The sequence below is a fragment of the Apus apus genome, chromosome 7 (assembly GCF_020740795.1).
Source record: "Apus apus isolate bApuApu2 chromosome 7, bApuApu2.pri.cur, whole genome shotgun sequence".
Lineage (NCBI taxonomy): Eukaryota > Metazoa > Chordata > Aves > Apodiformes > Apodidae > Apus > Apus apus.
The window spans coordinates 1496365-1514521 of record NC_067288.1 but is presented as its reverse complement, the minus strand read 5'-3'; the positions used below and the strand labels follow the sequence as shown (position 1 = coordinate 1514521).

The 18157-nt window shown below is 41.5% G+C and overlaps 1 protein-coding gene across 1 annotated transcript in view; it reads left to right on the top strand.

Annotated features, from left to right (window-relative positions):
* Positions 1-18157, top strand: part of HMCN1 (hemicentin 1) — a 189408-nt gene that overhangs the window by 138891 nt on the left and 32360 nt on the right. The window contains exons 54-71 of the mRNA XM_051625140.1: positions 209-412; positions 1448-1561; positions 2761-2948; positions 3794-3890; positions 6685-6846; positions 7911-8024; positions 8202-8404; positions 8636-8717; positions 8848-8979; positions 9208-9357; positions 10904-11063; positions 11649-11773; positions 13220-13403; positions 13568-13665; positions 14039-14317; positions 15114-15304; positions 16422-16503; positions 17262-17398. Of these exons, the coding sequence (XP_051481100.1) occupies positions 209-412; positions 1448-1561; positions 2761-2948; positions 3794-3890; positions 6685-6846; positions 7911-8024; positions 8202-8404; positions 8636-8717; positions 8848-8979; positions 9208-9357; positions 10904-11063; positions 11649-11773; positions 13220-13403; positions 13568-13665; positions 14039-14317; positions 15114-15304; positions 16422-16503; positions 17262-17398 (2702 nt within the window). The remainder of the gene's footprint in view (positions 1-208; positions 413-1447; positions 1562-2760; positions 2949-3793; positions 3891-6684; positions 6847-7910; positions 8025-8201; positions 8405-8635; positions 8718-8847; positions 8980-9207; positions 9358-10903; positions 11064-11648; positions 11774-13219; positions 13404-13567; positions 13666-14038; positions 14318-15113; positions 15305-16421; positions 16504-17261; positions 17399-18157) is intronic.

Genomic DNA, 18157 nt, shown 5'->3' with positions numbered 1-18157 from the left:
TCTTCAGAAAATATTCAGTTGATTGCTCAGTCGTTCATTCTGATGGAAAGAACTAGAATTTTCCTGGCTAATCTAAACTGGAGGGAGGTGTCAATTTAATACACTTAGTTTTTATTGCTGCTATTCAACAATTACAGTATTTTCACATTAATTTAAAACTAACTATTTCTGCTGTAGAATTCTCATGTTTTCCCCTCCTTGGCTGCAGTTCCTCCTAGTTTCCAAAAGCCTTATAAGGAATGGGAAGCTGGTAACACGGTGGATGCAGGGAGAGCTGGAGAAAGTAAAGATGTGATTGTGAACAATCCCCTTTCTCTGTACTGCGAGACCAATGCTGTTCCTCCTCCAGTTCTTACATGGTATAAAGATGGCTTTCCCCTGAGCTCTAGTGATAAAGTACTCATATTACCCGGTGAGTATTAAAATGTCACTCTCTGTCCTTAAAAAATAATGTTAGTGCTAGAACTTTTGTGGTAATGAACATTTCCCCTTTAAAACGCTGCATTAATGTTCTTTTCAGACTTCCTTGGCTGGAAGTGTTTCTCACCGATCCTTGAATTTAAGCTGTTTCCTTCTTTCATTTAGAAAACAGTCCCTAAGATGGTGTCAATATGGCCATTTAACTTTCATGTGATGTGTTGAAAAATAAAATACAACAAGGACACCTTCTTTCTCATGTGTTCCTGGTTGATTTCCCTATTAATTTTGCTTTGGCACAATCAGAATTGGAGTAGAAAAGCCTCTTACACAGGGAGTGAGGCATGGAAACAGTGTTTCCAGCAGGAAAACGGCCATGAGTTAATCTCTCATATAGGAAAGGGAGATGGGTGCTTATAGTACTGAGAGTCCAGAAGGGAGCCTTTCTGCCCAGAGGATGCTTTGGGCTGGTGCAGACAGAGAAGGGCAGTGGTGGGAATAACATCTTCTGCCTATTGCTCTTCTGTTGAGTGACCAGTGACAGCTACTCCCAAAGTGTGTTCCTTGTGTCATGTCTTTTCTGAAGCTATTTGTGTGGCTATGCTTTAAAAGAGGATTAGAGTGAAAAACAAATATCTTGTGCACCTATGAGCTTCAGAGGTGAATGGTTTTCAGTTTGGCACAGCTTTACCAGAATGTTCCTTTTGCATATAAGTTCTATGTCACCTTGCTGAGGAATATTTCTGTTTTGATGGAAGAATAATGTCTGGCTGCATATTGCTGAAGAGCATTAATCCTTTCTGTGGAATTAATTACTCTTTTCTAAGATTTCATTATGAACATTGCTGAGTTCCAAGTATCTTCCAGTAGAAAAAGTAGCAAGGAAATAAAAGTCTTCAGTTACTTCTAATTGAGAACAAATGCTGACCATTCATAAATTTGCTTGCTCAGGTCTCTAGTGAAATGTGGTGTGGAAATGATGAAAACTGCTGGATGTTGCAGTTAAATCTTGCCTGTGTTTTGCTTGCAGGAGGCCGAGTGTTGCAGATCCCACGGGCACAGGCTGAAGATGCTGGGAGGTACATGTGTGTGGCGGTCAACGAAGCCGGGGAGGATTCCATTCAGTACGACGTCCGCGTGCTCCGTGAGCTCTCCTGCTTTCCTCCTCCTTTTTCAGGACAGGGAATGAAACTGAGGAAGCACTGTAGTCCAGATGCACCTGGAGTTTATTAATTCTGCATGTTTGTAAGCTACGAAATGGCTGTGCTTACAGGAGGTGCTGGAGTTCTGCAGAAGTGTACGGAATTGCAGGAAAATGGTGTTGATGTTGTTAGTATGTTTTAGGCTATGGTTGTAGGAGTTCAGTTGTATTATCCAGATCACTCCACCAGAAAGGAAAGTGTATGTGGAAATCCAGGCTTTATCTTGGTATCTCTTGTTCCCTATCCAGCTTCCACTTAAAAATTCTGAGCTATTAGACTTTTCTCTCTCCTTCTTTTGGTCATAATTTTCTAAAATACCTGCAAAATGTTTAAAGGCTTAAGGGAATTGATGATTTAGACCAACCACTGAATGGCTGCAGAGCCCTTTTTGTATGGTGTGTTAACAAACGTTGCACAGAAAGCTTTAGTAGGCTGCTTGCATTGTGTGTTGAAGGTTTTTGCCCTGGGGAGACATTTCTCTACCTCTGTTTCTGTATCTACCACTGAAAACACTGATTTGTTGTTAGGAAGAGGTCTTGTCTTGAAAGTCCTCTTTTTTTTTTCTGGCAGCAAAAAACATGATCTTGGGAGTACTGGTTGACAACCAGTTCAACATGAGCCAGCAGTGTGCCCAGGTGGCCCGGTAGGCCCATGGCATCCTGGCTTGTATCAGAAATAGTGTGGCCAGCAGGAGCAGGGATGTGATTCTCCCCTCAGCACTGGTGAGGCTTCACCTTGAGTTCTGGGTGCAGTTCTGGGCCCCTCACTTCAAGAAAGATACTGAGGTGCTGTGGAGAACACAAGGCTGGTGAAGGGACTAGAGGGAAAGTCTTATGAGGAGAGGCTTCCTCATGGAAAGGATGATCAGACCGTGGAATGGACTGCCCAGGGAAGCGGTGAACTCGCCATGCCTGGAGGTCTTTAAGGAAACACTGGATGTGGCACTTAGTGCCTTGGTCTAGCTGATGTGGTGGTATTTAGTCACAGGTTGGACTTCATGATCTCAGAGGTCTTTTCCAGCCTCAATAATTCTGTGATTCTGTGATGATGGACTAGCTGAAAAATTACTTTTCACCTTTTCTTCTTGATGGCACCAACAGGTACTAAGCTAGTTTTCCTCTCATGTTTTGCACTTTTGTAGTGCCTCCATCCATCAGTGGAGCTGATGGTGACCAGCCTGAAGAAGTGACTGTGCTTGTGAACAAGGTTGCAGTGATGGAGTGTGTTGTGAGTGGCAGCCCTTCTCCCAGGATTGCCTGGCACAAGGATGGCCAACTCCTAGCAGAAGGCGACAAACACACGTTTTTGTCCAGTGGAAGGAGGTTACAGGTAGTTCTTAGTGAATAACTGCTTTGTAGCATCACAGACACAAGCTGCCCATAAAGACAAAACTGTTCAGATTTGCTAAGTAGGAGATTCTGGTTGGGGTTTTTTTTTTTCCTACAACATGGTGCAAACCTGTGGAGTTTTTGTCCCTTGTCCCCTGTTGCTCAGCTGCTTCTTTCCCCTCCTGTGCAGTTCCCTCAGTTGTGCTGACCCAGCTGTTTGTGGGATCATGCCATGAACCGCCTCAGTGAAATTACTTGGTTTCAAATGGTATTGATTTTTTTGTGGAGAACAACTTGTAGTTGTCAGTTTTGTCCAAGTTGCCCTAGCAGAGTTTAACTATTGCCAATTGTACTTTTTTATTTAAAGAAAATAGTGAATTCTGAAGAACACCCCCATCCCCCCCTCCAGTGGATGATAGTGGATGAAACTGCTAAACAGTTACAGAGCTGAGCTGAATTCTTTCCATTTTCATAGCATAATATAAGAATAAAACAAAATATAAAAAACATATAGAGCTTAAAGATTTTTATTTCAAATATTTTATGAATAGTTGTTTTGTTATTCAATTTGAATTAATGTGAAAGGTATTGTGACCTGTGGAGGTCTGAGATGCACAACTTTGCATAATAGATTCTGAAAGGAGCAGCATCAGTGGAAGATTCTCAGATTGGATGCTTCATGACATTGCAAAGGCATTAGCAGAAAAACAAATCAAACCAAATCAAACCTGCAGACTCGCAGGCCTCGGAGACCTTGGGGTCACTGGGGAGACACCAAAGCTTGATATTTGAACAGCAAGTTGCCTTAAATCTTAGCTGAACAATGGTCTTGTTTCTGTTCCTTAGATTTTGAATTCCCAAATAACAGATACTGGCAGGTATGTCTGCATTGTGGAGAACATAGCTGGAACTGCCAAAAAGTATTTTAACCTAAATGTTCATGGTAAGTGCAATAATCCAGAATTTTTTTGTTGTCTTTCAACTGGTTGTTTAGCTTGACTGTGTTTATTTTAGCAGAGATCTTAGACACTTGCTTAGCTCTATGCAATTAAGTTTTCTTGCTGGGAAGAGATTGTGATGTGCTAGAAATCAAAGTTTAAAGTTGCTTAGCAAAGCATGGCTTGTGATGCCCCATGTCTTTAGGTTATTCCATGTAGGTGGAAATTATTACTGAGGGAGCCTTGTGTAGTGGCTGTGGGTGTTGCTAAGCCCTGAAATAGTGAATTACAAACTGATAACAAAGAGATATGGCATGGTAAAAGCTTGCTTTTAAAAATGTCTCCTTTAGGTTTACTTTGGTTTTTTGTTGTTGTCAAGTTAAAATAGGGTTAAAATCAATTTGGGGCTGTGACATCACAAGTCTGAAACAATTACAACCCAGAAATTCAGATATTTTTCCATTATTTAAAAAAAAAATAAAAATCTCTCCACCACCTTCCCTAACCTCTCCTGATAGCTTCAAAAATCAGGATATCTCTAATTAACATTTCAGAGTTGACATTAACTTATCTCTTTATTTCTACCCACTCTTCCTATGACCACTTTCAGCTTTCCATTCTGAATTGAAGATGAAATAAGCATTACTCCCATAAAATCAGCTGCACAATTGCATGCTAAAGCCCACCAAGGAATCCTGGCAACTACATCTTTACCTGCTTTCCCAGTACTGTTTGGAGACTTCCACCACAGTGTTCTGCATGTGAGCAGTGTCCTCTTTCCCACCCCTTTTGGAGAGCTATTCTGCTTCTGTATCACATCCTATGAAGAAGAGCTGTTTTCTCTCTCTTGCTTCACAGGAATCTGATGACTCAGGTTATTACGTACAGATGGAACAGGGTTTTTTTTCATTCACACATGCAGCAAATTTACATACTAAATGGAAAGAATGTATAGTGCCTTTTTTTCACTCAGGAATACAATTAGCCAAAATCAGTGTTGTCATGGGAAGAATTTGCCCTGGAAACGTTCTCTGAGAAGTTACTTTCTTTCAGTGGAGTCTATCCAGATTTTCTGGTGTTTGAGTTCTGTTTTAAAATAAAAATATTTCTCTTTTCTTGACATTTCTGTTTTAATTTAAACTGCTTGTCTCTAGAAGATTTGTTTATAGTGACTGTAGTCTATTATTTTAAAAGAAATACTTGCATGAAGCTTCAATTCTTGCTCAACAGTACTACCAGTTTAGGTTTATTAATCTCTGACTGCAGTTTCATTTGAAAAATTAGTCTATAGCTGTTCAGGAAAGGACCACCCAGGGTGAAGCACTGATGAAAATGCATTATCTCTAAGCTGCCTGATCTTTATTTTGTCAGTGTCAAAAAAAAAGTTATTTTCCAGCATTTTTGTATGTTTCTAATGGAGCTGCTTTAATAAATCCAGTTGTAAAAATCTCAGCCTCTAGCCTTAATATAGGATAAATTGGTAATTTTCAGACTAACACCAGAGTTGAGCCCCTTGCTGCCTCTGTGTGCAATACCCATGGTACATTTGTGAGTGGTTTGCACAAGCCATGAAGGCTGCAGAATTTGAAATGTACCATTTATACAGTTCAAGCAAAATTCATTAAAAGATAGCTCAGATTTGGCCCTGTATATTCACTTGCTCACTGTCTCTTGCTGCCAATAATCACATCTGTGGGAAAGTAACTGTAAAAGTAAATAAATGTAAATAACTATAAAATGTCATCAGATCAGAATTCTCCATTTATTCTAGTGAGCCATTTTACACTCGTTATCAGGGAAATAACCTTCAGTTATTCCAAGTTTAAAAAGATGGACTGAATTCACCCATTTCCATTGACTCCTCTTGTTTCTGCAGTGCCACAGAGGAGCAATAAACTTGGCTTAATGACTGGTTTGTGTCATTCAAGTGACAGAAAGCAGCTGGAGTATTTCTGGTGGATATGGTCCAAAACACTTCAACATTTCTGTCTTTGAAGAAGAGGATTCCATGTGTTCTTTGGAATCATTTTTCCACACAATAGAGCCAAGAACATGCTTTTGCTTTCCTCTTAAGTGTTTTATATATCCACACTGTAAAAACATGGAAAATAAAACTTAGGGTTTATTAAAAGGAAGAGATTTACAGTTATTTCAGTTAAAATACTTCTTGTAGAAAGGTCAAATGTCAAAATATTATTGTATTTAAAAATACTTGGACTTGTGAGCTTAAAAATGCACCCCTCAGAGCAATGCTTGCATGCCAGAATTTTAAACTGCTTAGCTCACCATTAAGCAACAGGTTTGTCTGGTTAACAAATAACTCTGAACTGTAGCAGGAGGAATCAGTTTTTGGTTCTCTGTAATGAGAAAATGGGCTGTTTGCAAGAGCAATACAGTGTCAGGAAAAAATTGTAGATGGTCATCTTACGTGTCCTGACAAGGTACATGTAATTTGTCATGCCTTACACAGCAAGTGCACCCTCAGCACAGTAAAATGGATAGTCAGGAAGTGCAGGTTCTTTTCTAGGTGAATTAGCATTGCCAAATCCCAAGCACAGAAGGACTGCAGGTGAAATCACCTTAGTGACTCACAGGAACCGGAGTGGCCATGAGATTGGCTTCAGTCATATTTTCAGGCACGTCCAAAAAGCAGCAGATCCATTCATAGGATGTGAAGGTTTTCTTTGCAGCTTGGCACTTTGGTAAACTCAGCGATTCATCTTTATTTTCGTAAATCAGGATCTTGTGGAATATTGCCTGCTGATGTGATAAATACTCTGTGTGTACTTCTCTTTGCAGTTCCGCCAAGCGTTGTTGGTGCTAATCCTGAGAATTTGACCGTGGTAGTGAATAATTTCATCTCTCTGACTTGTGAGGTCACTGGCTTCCCACCTCCTGATCTCAGCTGGCTCAAGAATGGCAAACCTATCAGTTCAAATACCAACACTTTTATTGTGCCTGGTGAGGAATCTCAGCTATTTCCACAGCCTTTGGGTTTAACTTCTGTCCATTTTGCCTTGAAAAGGGTGATGGCCATTGTTTATGGAGCCAGTGCAGTCTTAGTATTGCTCCAGTGAGTAGACAAGATGCTTGGCCTACTGTGTTTAATAATTTCTTGGCTGTTGGGTGTGTTCACTTCTGAAGAGATCTGGCTGAGACTGAAAGCACTGACATACACTGTGTGGAAAGGACTAGAGGGCAAGTCACATAACAGAGGAGCTCCCGTACAGGTATTGATCACGGCTGGTTTGCTTTGACTCATCTGACAAAAAAATGGTCAGAAAATGGGAGCAAGGCAAAGTTAAATTCTGCTGGCTTGGATGAAAAAAAGTAAAAACCTTCCTGCTGACTTCAGTGGGAAACTGGATTAACCCTGGGCCCTCTCAGGCAGACATCCTTGTGATGAAGGTTGTCTGGAACATTTGAAGCTCTGTGCCTGACCAGGCCCCTGAGTGTCTCTGTCAGTTCTGCTCCTGCTGGAGAGCGCAGTCCAGGCTATCAGGTACAGGTCCTGCTGTGGGGCTCAGGCCTGCCTGGCTGCTGCTGGGGGTCTGGGGGCTGCCCTGCAGCACAGACTGAGGCCTGGGCATGGTCATGGTGTCGTGGCTGCTGAGGGGCTGGTGCAGCTCCTTCAGGTAGGCACAGGCAGGGGGTGGCTTCTTGAGTGGTGACAGGTGAGACTGGGGAGCAAAGGATGGGATATGGACACAGGGAAGGGCATAGTTGTGTTAGGAGACAGCAGTTAGCAGCTGTGAAAGAAACAGAACTAAAAGAAGTATTTGTGATCCAAACTTCTAATTAACAGCAGTAAGGAATTTACCCTAAAATTTTAGTTCTCTTGGCTGGATTTGGTTTTTTTTTAAGGATTAACAAATCTTAAAAGGCAATGGCAACATAGTGCTTTTTTGACTCTGAGGCTAGCTTGGTGCCAGTGCTCAGCCTGTTGGACCTGAGATTTTAAAATAGCTTTTGAGATTGATAAAATATCCACAGAATAAATCTCAAGCCCTCTCTCTCTACCTCAGGTGCTCGGACGCTGCAGATTCCCCGAGCCAAACTACCAGATGAGGGTGAATACACCTGTATTGCCAGGAACCAAGCTGGGGAAAGTCAGAAGAAGAGTTTCCTGAATGTCCTTGGTCTGTTTTGGTTTTTTTACTCTTTTCTGAAGTAATACCTCTTGCTTAGAAAACACATGATTTTGCATTGATTTTTATGAAGTTGCTTTCTGCCCTTTATTTTTATGAAGTTGCTTTCTGCCCTCTCACACACCAAAAAGAAGAAAGGCAGAAGTAACTCTGAGCTTCTTTCTGCAGTGCCCCCAAGCATCAAAGACCCCAGTGGGAGCTCTCTGACAGTGCTGAACGTGCGCGTGGGCAGCCTGGTGGTGCTGGAGTGTGAATCCAACGCTGTTCCCCCGCCCGTCGTCACCTGGTACAAGAACAGGCGCGTGATCTCAGAGTCTGCACGTCTGGAGGTCTTGGCAGATGGGCAGACCTTGCAAATCAAGGGTGCAGAGGTAGGCCAGGCTGGGGACGCTGCATCTGCTGCTGCTCTGGTACTGCTAAGCAATTGCTCTGCTCTTTCTTGGTGTACTCTACTAGCTGTATGGAGGAGATGCATTTTTGGAGGTCTTTTGTTCTCTGAAAACAACCTTGAGTTGGCAGAGGCAAAGGCTGTTAATATCTCTGAACTGTAGCATTAAAATAAGACTCCATAATAAGGTTTTCTTAATTCATTTTTGTTTTAGGTTTCTGACACGGGCCAGTATGTGTGCAAAGCCATAAATATTGCAGGGAGAGATGATAAAAATTTCCATCTTAATGTTTATGGTGAGCATACTCTGCATTGCCTGCAGTAGTTATTATAGTACCATAGACATTGTAGAGTAGATGGTTCAAAATCAGTCTGCAAAAATACTCGGTAACCAAACCATTCTTCCTGCTTCCATTCAATTTATAGTGCCCCCAAATATAGAAGGCCCTGAAGAAGAGCTGGTCAATGAAACTATCAGTAATCCTGTCACCTTTGTGTGTGATGCTGCTGGGATTCCTCCCCCAACATTAGTGTGGCTTAAGAATGGAAAACCAATAGGTAACATTCTCTCCTGCTCCTTTCCACTCTTTTTCAGCCCCTTTGGGGCACCAATGTGCTATTTGCTCTCTGTTTTTTATTTCTTCTTCATCTCCCTCTAGACAGCCTCTGTTAACTGATTGGAATATTTGTTCTGTTGGGCTTTGAAATTTTGATGAAAAAATGTCTCAAGGTGCATTTTGTCCCTGTGACCTGGTTTGGAATGACAACTTGTTGATGTATTTTCAGAAAACTCTGATTCTCTTGAAGTTCACATTTTGTCTGGTGGAAGCAAGCTCCAGATTGCTCGCTCTCAGCTTCCAGACAGTGGGACCTACACATGTATTGCCTCAAATATTGAGGGAAAAGCTCAGAAAAGTTACAAGCTTTCTATCCAAGGTAAGGCATGAGAGTGCAGTGAGCAGAAGTGGTTAATAGTTGGTTAAGTGCCATACTGGGTCTGTAGGAGGAACCCTGAGATAACAGAAACAAGTAGAAAAGTGGAGAACTTGGACCATCACTTACATCATCTGCAACCAGTGTGGAAAAATGATAAAATTGCTTGGGTTGGAAGGGACCTTAAATATAATCTCCTACAACCCACTTTGCCATGGGCAGGGACACCTCCCACCAGCCCAGGTTGCTCCAAGCCCCATCCAACCTGCCCTTCAACACTTCAGGGATGGGGCAGCCACAGCTTCCCTGGGCAACCTGGGCCAGGTTAGAGGACTGTAACTGTTAGTCAGCAATTCAACCTCTGATTGTAGGAGATCTTGAAAGCAATGGGGAAGGCTCTGTGTGTTTGCTGCTGCTTCCATCCTTCCTTCTGCTGAACACTGAAGCTACATTGCTTGGCTGAGTGTGGAGCACCACACGTACACGGTTTCAGAAGCTGTGATACCTCTTGTCTTATTGCCATAGCAAATAGGAGGAGCTGGCAAAGAAATCCTGGCAGAATTTTCTTACCATTTTTTTTTTGTCTCCACTCAAATGATAAACCTTATTTTGGTATGGAATTGTTTCCTGCCTCACTGCCTGTCACCTTTGTGCTGCAACTGTCTTTGGTTTCCTCTCTTCCTAATGCCTCATCCCCATTAATTGTGCTCATTCCCTCCCGTGTCCAACAACACCCCTGGAGTGTGGCACCTCTGGCTTCCTGCCATCCTCCCTTCCCAGGCCAGCAGTTGCTGGATGAGGAAGAGGAGGCAGCATCAGCTGTGATGTGGGTATGCTGGCACCCATGTGTGGTAGCTGGCCAGCAGCAACCCGACAGATCTAGTAACTTCCTCATAGTGATCCTTCTTCCAGGGAGCTGGTTTCTCTGTCCCTGCCAGCCCCTTGTTCTGCAAGGTTAGGAATTGAGTATCAACCTGCTTGTTTGATCAAATGTGACCAAAGTGGCTTAAAATGCTCCAGAGGAACTAATGGGGTGGGCAGTCTTGACTCACTGGATAGCAGGACTGTCATCTGTGTGCTTTAGGAGGCCAGGCTCTAAATGGCTGGTGCTTGGGGTGGAGGAAGTGTGTGGCTGCACACAGGAGTGTGGTGGTCCTGACACAGCAGAGCATCTGGCTGCACTCTGAGCACGTTCTCAGGAGCTAAACAGGCACTGAACTGGGATCATTAATGAAATAGGATTTTGCCATAGTATTATTTTATGTGTTAGCATTGTTTAATTATTGTTGACATTAAATATAACAGCAAAGATACATGTGTGTTCGGATTTTGTGAATCATCTGTTTTAAGGAACAATTAAAGTAGCTCTGAATTTATCTTGGCATAACCCCCTCTAGAAACAATATAATCATGTACTTTCTAAACTTGACTTTAATGGAGGTGCTGCAACAAATGCTAGTACTTGTGAGCTACTGCAGCATAACTTGTAATACTTCAGATTATATTTCTTGCTGATTAATCTTCTCTTTCCTCCATCATGCGTTTCCAGTTCCTCCTAATATTGTTGGCTCTGAAATGCCTAGTGAGGTCAGTGTCCTCCTGGGGGAGAGCACCCAGCTTGTCTGCCACGCCGACGGAGTGCCCACGCCTCGTGTGCAGTGGCTCAAAGATGGAAAGCCAGTTGCCAGTGATGATTTACAAAGAATAAGGCAAGCAAAAATAAGCAAACACTGCATTCTCTGCTTGTATCATTTTAAGCCTCAGAGGGCCCTCAGAAGGGGGTGAGACTTAGCTTAAACAGGTTAAGAATGTTATAGCTTCTATAAATCCAGTGCACTTTGTTAATACTTTGATCATTTCGTTTTTTGGTGGTTTTTTCATACAAAGATAAGTGTATAATACCTATTCCTTTCTCAGGTAATAAGATCCGTTAAAGTTCATTAAGTTCACTGAAGTTTATTAAGGTCAATAAGTTTCATTGAGTTCCTTTGGAAAGCAAAGATCTGAGAGATGGAAACATTCTACTCTTGATCCTTTTCCTTATGGGCTCTTCAAAAGCCTGGTTGGAATCGAATCCTGATACAAGGTTAAACAGGACATCTCTAGGAAAAAAACTTCCTAGCCTATCTCTAATAATAATAATAATACTAATATTTTGCCAAAAACAATGGTTCTTTCACCAAATTCCCAAAGGAATAGAGGTAGTTGATTTAAATGTACAAATCTGACTGTTTATTTGCCAGGTCATAGGAACAGGTAAACAAGCTCACAGTGTTTTATGACCTTCCTTGTAGAGTAACTCCAGATGGCAGCACATTAAACATTTTCAGAGCTCTCAGTTCTGATACAGGAAAATACACTTGTGTGGCTACTAACCCTGCAGGAGAGGAAGACAGAATTTTCAACTTGAATGTATATGGTGAGTTTTCACAGATGCAAAACTGAAATCTGGTCTGTAAGGCTGTCTCTGAAAGCAGTCCCATGGGAAGGCCAAGGAATGAGCCTGGCTTCAGAGCAGCACTACATTCATGTGTTTCTCATTCCATGTACTGTAGATATACCAGTATATTGCTCAGGGTGCTCTGTCAATGGCAAAAAACCTGATGCTGCTGTTCAGGGTCTTTGGGGAGAAAGAGAAATTGATTCTTTTGGTGTATTTCATGATAGAGGAATTCTGTTTGTGGTGGTTTTTTATTTCTTCTGGAGAAAGATACACTTGGGGCTGTTTTACTGTGATACTGCTTTTTTGTTGCATTAGTTCATCTTCACTAATTCCAATCTAAGTACATCAGTTTAAACCAGAGTAGAATGGTTGGGAACTAACAGTTAGGGGTCCCCCCCTTGCGTGACAAAGAGTTTGGTTAGAGTTTAGAAGAAAAACTGTGTCCTGCACAGTTTGATGTGCAGAAGATAGTGAGCATTACTCCTCTTTAGCAGTGTAGAGACACTTTAGTTTGTGAAGGTGTGTTCATGAAGTGCAGTGAGTAGTGTGAAAGAGCAAAGAGTTCTGCGTGGGCAGCATTTCACAGCAGTGCAAGGGTCTGTCCCAGTTACACGGACACTCTGAACCAGTTGGAAGTTGAGCATAAGCAGAGTAGCAAAAGATGACCTTTGATGTAATAAATAAGAATGCTGAATGACCACATCACAGCTTTTGGGGGCAGAGTGGCACTGCAGAGAAGTGGAGGCTTTTTTGATCAGTTTGTCTTGGTTGAAGTTCAAGCCATAACCAACCAACTTTAATAGTCATACCTAGGCAACTGTGCACGATGGGATCTCAAGCCTGGAGCTGCATGTGGCTGGGCCTTCTCTACAGAGTGAGGCAGTTGTGTTAGAATAATAGCTCAAATACTTAATTAGGCATTTTGAAATTTTCTGTACTTAAAAATTAAGTCAGCATATGCATCTAGAAGTTAATACACTAACTTCCCCCTGCATGATTCTAGCTTTCATTTTATTTAAGATGTATTCAAGGAGGTCAGTCAGTGGCACCAAACTGCCAAGTCCCATCTGGCCCTGAAGCAGTTCAGCCCATCCTCTCTTAGGCCTGGCTACTGGCTCCTTCCTGCATTGTCATTCTGTCCTCATGAGCTTCAGGCTCTGAGCTTGCTCTTCTCTGCCACAGCCTGACAAATCAAAGACATAATTGTACAACCATTCTAAAGTGCATCTGATTTGGAATATGTAAGTGGATAATTTATTAGTGTTTAATATTGTTAGAGGATTTACTCTTTTAAAAAATGAGGATTTTCATATTGAGTTGCCTGTGGGGCCTGGAGTGCAGGATTGCCTGCAAGGGAACACACATGGCATGGTTCTAAGAGCCAGTTTTAATATCTTCCTTTTCAACATTTACAAAATGTAGTTCCTCCAGCAATAGCCAATCATAAAGATGAACCAGAGGACCTCACTGCCCTTTTGGACACCTCCCTAAATATTGAATGTACTGCTACTGGAACCCCACCACCACAGATAAACTGGCTAAAGAATGGCCTTCCTCTGTCTGTCTCCTCCCAAATCAGGTTGCTGTCAGCTGGGCAAATTCTCAGGTTGGTTTTCATCTGTTTTAACGAGCTGAGTTTTCTGTTCTTTTGCTGTATCAGCATAATTCTGCTAGTCTTTTTGGAAGAAAGAATAAAATTTGATCCAAACCATGCCATAATAAAGATAATGTATTCTATTTACAGCTTACTTAAAATTCTTTTCTCTGTAGGCTTACCCGAGTACAGATACCTGACACTGGTCTGTACACTTGTGTAGCATCCAACAGGGCTGGAGTGGACAACAAACACTACAACCTTCAGGTTTTTGGTGAGTTTCTCTGAAATGTAAATAATCTTCTTTCTTAATTCTTTAAACCTAATAATCAGGTTTCTTTTTCTCACCAGCACAAAGTTGCAGGCAGACACGAGTATTACATAGGTAATTGTGTAGGGAAACATTGACTTTTCAATGTGGAAAGTGTTTTAACCCTAGCAGAGCCCTTACTTGAATGGGGACCCATAATGTGTTGTAGGTTTTTCAGAAAGAATAATAATAGATAATTTCTAAGTGAATTTTAACCCGTGCTAAGCATGAATGTGAGTAGGGAAGTGCAAAAGGGTAGCTGCATCCCCACTCCTTTGTATCCAGGATTAACACCTGGGCTGTACCCTGCATGAACCGGGTCTTTGTTTCTCGGCAGTGCCACCAAGCCTGGATAACGCAGGAGGAACAGAGGAGGTGACAGTAGTCAGAGGCACTTCAGCATCCATGAAGTGTCTGACTGATGGCACTCCTGCCCCCACCATGTCCTGGTTTAAAAATGGGCAGCCTTTAAGCCTCGGAGCTCACCTGACGTCGAGGAACCAAGGAATGGTCCTTCATTTTGTAAAGGCAGAGGTCGGCGACACAGGCAAATACACTTGTGTAGCATCCAATGAAGCTGGAGATGCCAGCAAGCACTTTGTCCTCAAAGTGCTGGGTAAGTGTTAAGTTTTCCATCCCACAAAGTGTCAGCAGTAAATGAATATCTGCTCAGGACAATGAGTCCAACAATCTCTAGGGACAAGGAGTATTTTTAAGAAAACACCTGCTGTGATAAATGAGAGAAATAAGGAAATGGAAGATACCTAAATATGTGTGAATGTGTAATATATTATATATTTTTCTCAGCATTTCCTGAGTACTGAAATAGGCTATAATTAATAGTAAACTCATTTACAAAGTCATTTGGTTTAAATGAATAATTTTGGTTAGAAGAAATTCAGCTTGACAGGATGATGGCACAGCTGAAGATACAACAGCCAAATGGCTAATAAATATATTCACTGATACTACATAATATATTTTACCTAGGATTATGAAAACATTTTCTAACTAATAATGCCAACTCATAAAATATGCAAATTAACAGGGGTGGATGGAAATTGTGTGAGATATTCAGTCAGTTCATGACACAGCCAGAAATAATACTAATGTAGACCAGTTCTACAAACTAACCACAGTGGCCTCAAGTTGTGCCTGAGGAGATTTAGGTTGGATATTACAAGGAATTTCTTCACCCAAAGGGCTGTCTGGCTGCCCAGGGCAGTGGTGGAGTCACCATCCCTGGGGGTCTTTAAAAGTTGTGTTGATGTGGTGCTGAGGGACAGAGTTTAGTGGTGGCCTTGGCAGTGCTAAGTTGATGGTTGGACTTGATGACCTGATTCAGTGATTCTCTATCAGGATTTAGAGGCTTTTTGAGTCAATAAAGAACTCAAATGTTTTTCCTTCCACAGCACCACCTCACATCAATGGCTCAGATCAACCAGAAGAGCTCTCTGTCATCATTAACAACCCTCTTGAACTTCTCTGCATCTCTTCTGGCATTCCAGTCCCCAAAATCTCATGGATGAAGGATGGGCGCCCGCTTCTGGAGAACGACAATGTTCATGTCCTAAGAGAGGGCCTTCGAATAACCAGTGCCCAGGTCAAGTATTTGTTTCCTAACAGGCTCGGTTTTGCAAACCCTACAGGAGTGCACAGAACTAACCATCCAAAGAGATGTCCTAAAATTAGGACATAAATCATCCGCCTGCATTTGCAGTTGGAGGATGTATTTTTCAGGCCTTGCCCTGGAGTTTCCCATTGGGAACCAGCAGTAGTGTTACAGGTTGAGAGTGCCCAAGTGCTTCTGTCTCTTCTGTTCATTATTACTTCAAGCTCATTTTAGAGTTCTGTCATTTTTTAATTTGTTGGTACTTCTCAATGCAAAGCAGAGCAATCAGTGCTTTTTCTGGGTTTATTTCCAGTTTTAGTCTGTGTCTGTAATCTATTCTTGTTCATCTCATGCCTAGTTGACTCTTGTTACTGTCTCTTGCTTTTCTTCTGCCACGTTTCATAGTTCCTACCCAGGCTTTCTTCTCTTTCCATTAGCTCTGACTTTCCTAATACCCATTTGCTTCTCATAGGAGATGAGAAAAGCTGCATTTGCAGTCATGTGTGTGCAAAGTAAAAAAGAACAAAAATAAATAAAGACAATAGAAAGACTTGCAGATTAATTCTGACAATGAAGAGTCCAGGGAAAAATAACCCTTATGAACCTGCAATAAACTAGTGCTGAGGACAGCCAGGCTGAAGTTCACCACAAAGAAGTGGGACAGGGCTGGGGTCTGACTGCTGCTCATTCTGTTTGTAAGGCAAACACTCCTTGTCTTTACAATGAAGAGTTCACAGGTAGGAGACATTAGAAAAAGTATCAATGACTATGTGTCAAGATTATTTTCTCAGTACCCAGGACTGACCCTGGCTGGGATCCCTACAGCCAGGTCCATCATTATTAATTGCCTGTTGCAAAAAGCATCACAAGGGTTCTGGCTGGAGACACGTTATCTGGGGAGATTCTCCTGAACCATGTGTGTACAATCCCACCATGTTGAAATACAGATGTTTTCAAGAGCTTCATTATTTTTGGGCATTCCTTATCTCTTAATGTTGGGTTTTAAGTGCTGCCTGTTACATGATGCTGTCACTGTTTGTCTTGCACAGTTTTTCTGAATTATTCCCATATTCTGAGGGTGCTGCTGCAATTGTTCCTGTGTTTCTAGGTGGAGGACACAGGAAGATACACGTGTTTGGCATCTAGCCCAGCAGGAGATGATGATAAGGAATATTTAGTAAGAGTGCATGGTAAGTTTAACTGTAAACTAAGGTACATATCAATATTTCATTTAACAAGTTATGTTTTACTAAAGAAGAAATATTATGTGTTTTGAGAAAGTATATTATGACAGATTATCATAATTAACATTCTGAATAAGGGTAGCTATTCTGAATGGGATACACAATTAAAAGAGAAAGTTCCATCAGATGCAGCTGATGTGTCTTACAATTCCAAGTTTTATATTTAGAATACCTAGAAAGGCTACAGATACCAGTATTCAGGTGGATTGAGTTTATTTTGCTTACTGGCAAAGGATGTGAACTCTACTGGCATCTATGAGCACCTTAGTTTTCTAGTAGAAACAGGTAAGAAATGTATTTACAGACAGATACGTAAAATGTAATGACATGATAAATGGGCCTTCAGCAGTTCCAGAGTATACCTTGGGTTTCTCCTTCAAGATTATAATTTCCATGTTTATTGATGAAACTTTCATGGAACTTTGCTGATATCTGCTCCATCTGGCTTAAATGCTGTTACATTTAAAGAATGGAGTTGAAATTAATTTCTGTCACAGTAGTTTCCAGCGTGTGACTTAGGAAACAGGTTTAGCAGTTAAAGAAATATGATGTTTTAACATGGGTATTGAAAAAAAGAACCAATGAATGATACCGTAGCTTTGCATTAATTTTAAACTTAAGAAATACAATGGAAATTTTCAAGGAATAATTTTAATGGTAGCTCATATGTGTGGTGTTGAACTTTTTCTTCATTTTTATAACAGTTCCTCCTAACATTGCTGGTGCCAGTGGCCCACAGGACATCACCGTGCTGCAGAACAGACAGGTTCTCCTGGAGTGCAAGTCTGATGCTGTGCCACCTCCAACAATCTCATGGCTTAAGAATGAAGAACTACTAGAGGTACAGTGGTTACATCATCTGTACTAGTCTTTTGCTCCCTTTATTTTTTTACACGTAGTGCTTGAGGTTTCTTATTCTGCTCACTTGCCCCTTCAGTGCAGTCCAAGTTATGGTGCCTTGAATTGAAGAGACGCTGAGTAGCCCCATCAAAATACAGTTAGTCCTAACTGAGTACCTGAAGCTAGCAAGCATGTGAAGTGGCCATCCCGCTGTTACTTGTTCTTTTTTCCTTTAGGGGGATCCCTTGCTCCTCCTGGATCCTCTGAGCAATGCTAGAAGCCTTCGGTATACTCCTGAATGGCTTCCCAGGAAAGGTAGCTGAGAAAAGACTATATGTTTCCTTTGGGTATATTATGCATCCTCATTTTCTGGTAGCATTTAGAAAGGAATTACAATTCTTTGAGTTGGAAAAAAGAAAATGGGTTGCTAATCACCACACTTTGGTATCAAATGCATCTTCTTCCCTCAGATTTCCACGTAGTGTCATGTAAAGGCATTGAGTCTTTGCTGGTTGAGAGACAATGAGCAAGATGAGGAGGGTTTATACAGAAAGAATTTTTACTTCACATCCTGTTTCTTGGGATCACTCAGAACCCAGGTGCTTTCCATTGGAACAACTTAAGTTCAGTTTTTAATATAACTTAATTTAGAATTTTCTCTCAATTGGTCTTTATTCATTCAAATCCAGCTTATGAATTGTCTCCCTTAACTGTAGTCCCCAAAGTTCTGCTTGTGAGCTTTCCTTCTGACATGCCATAC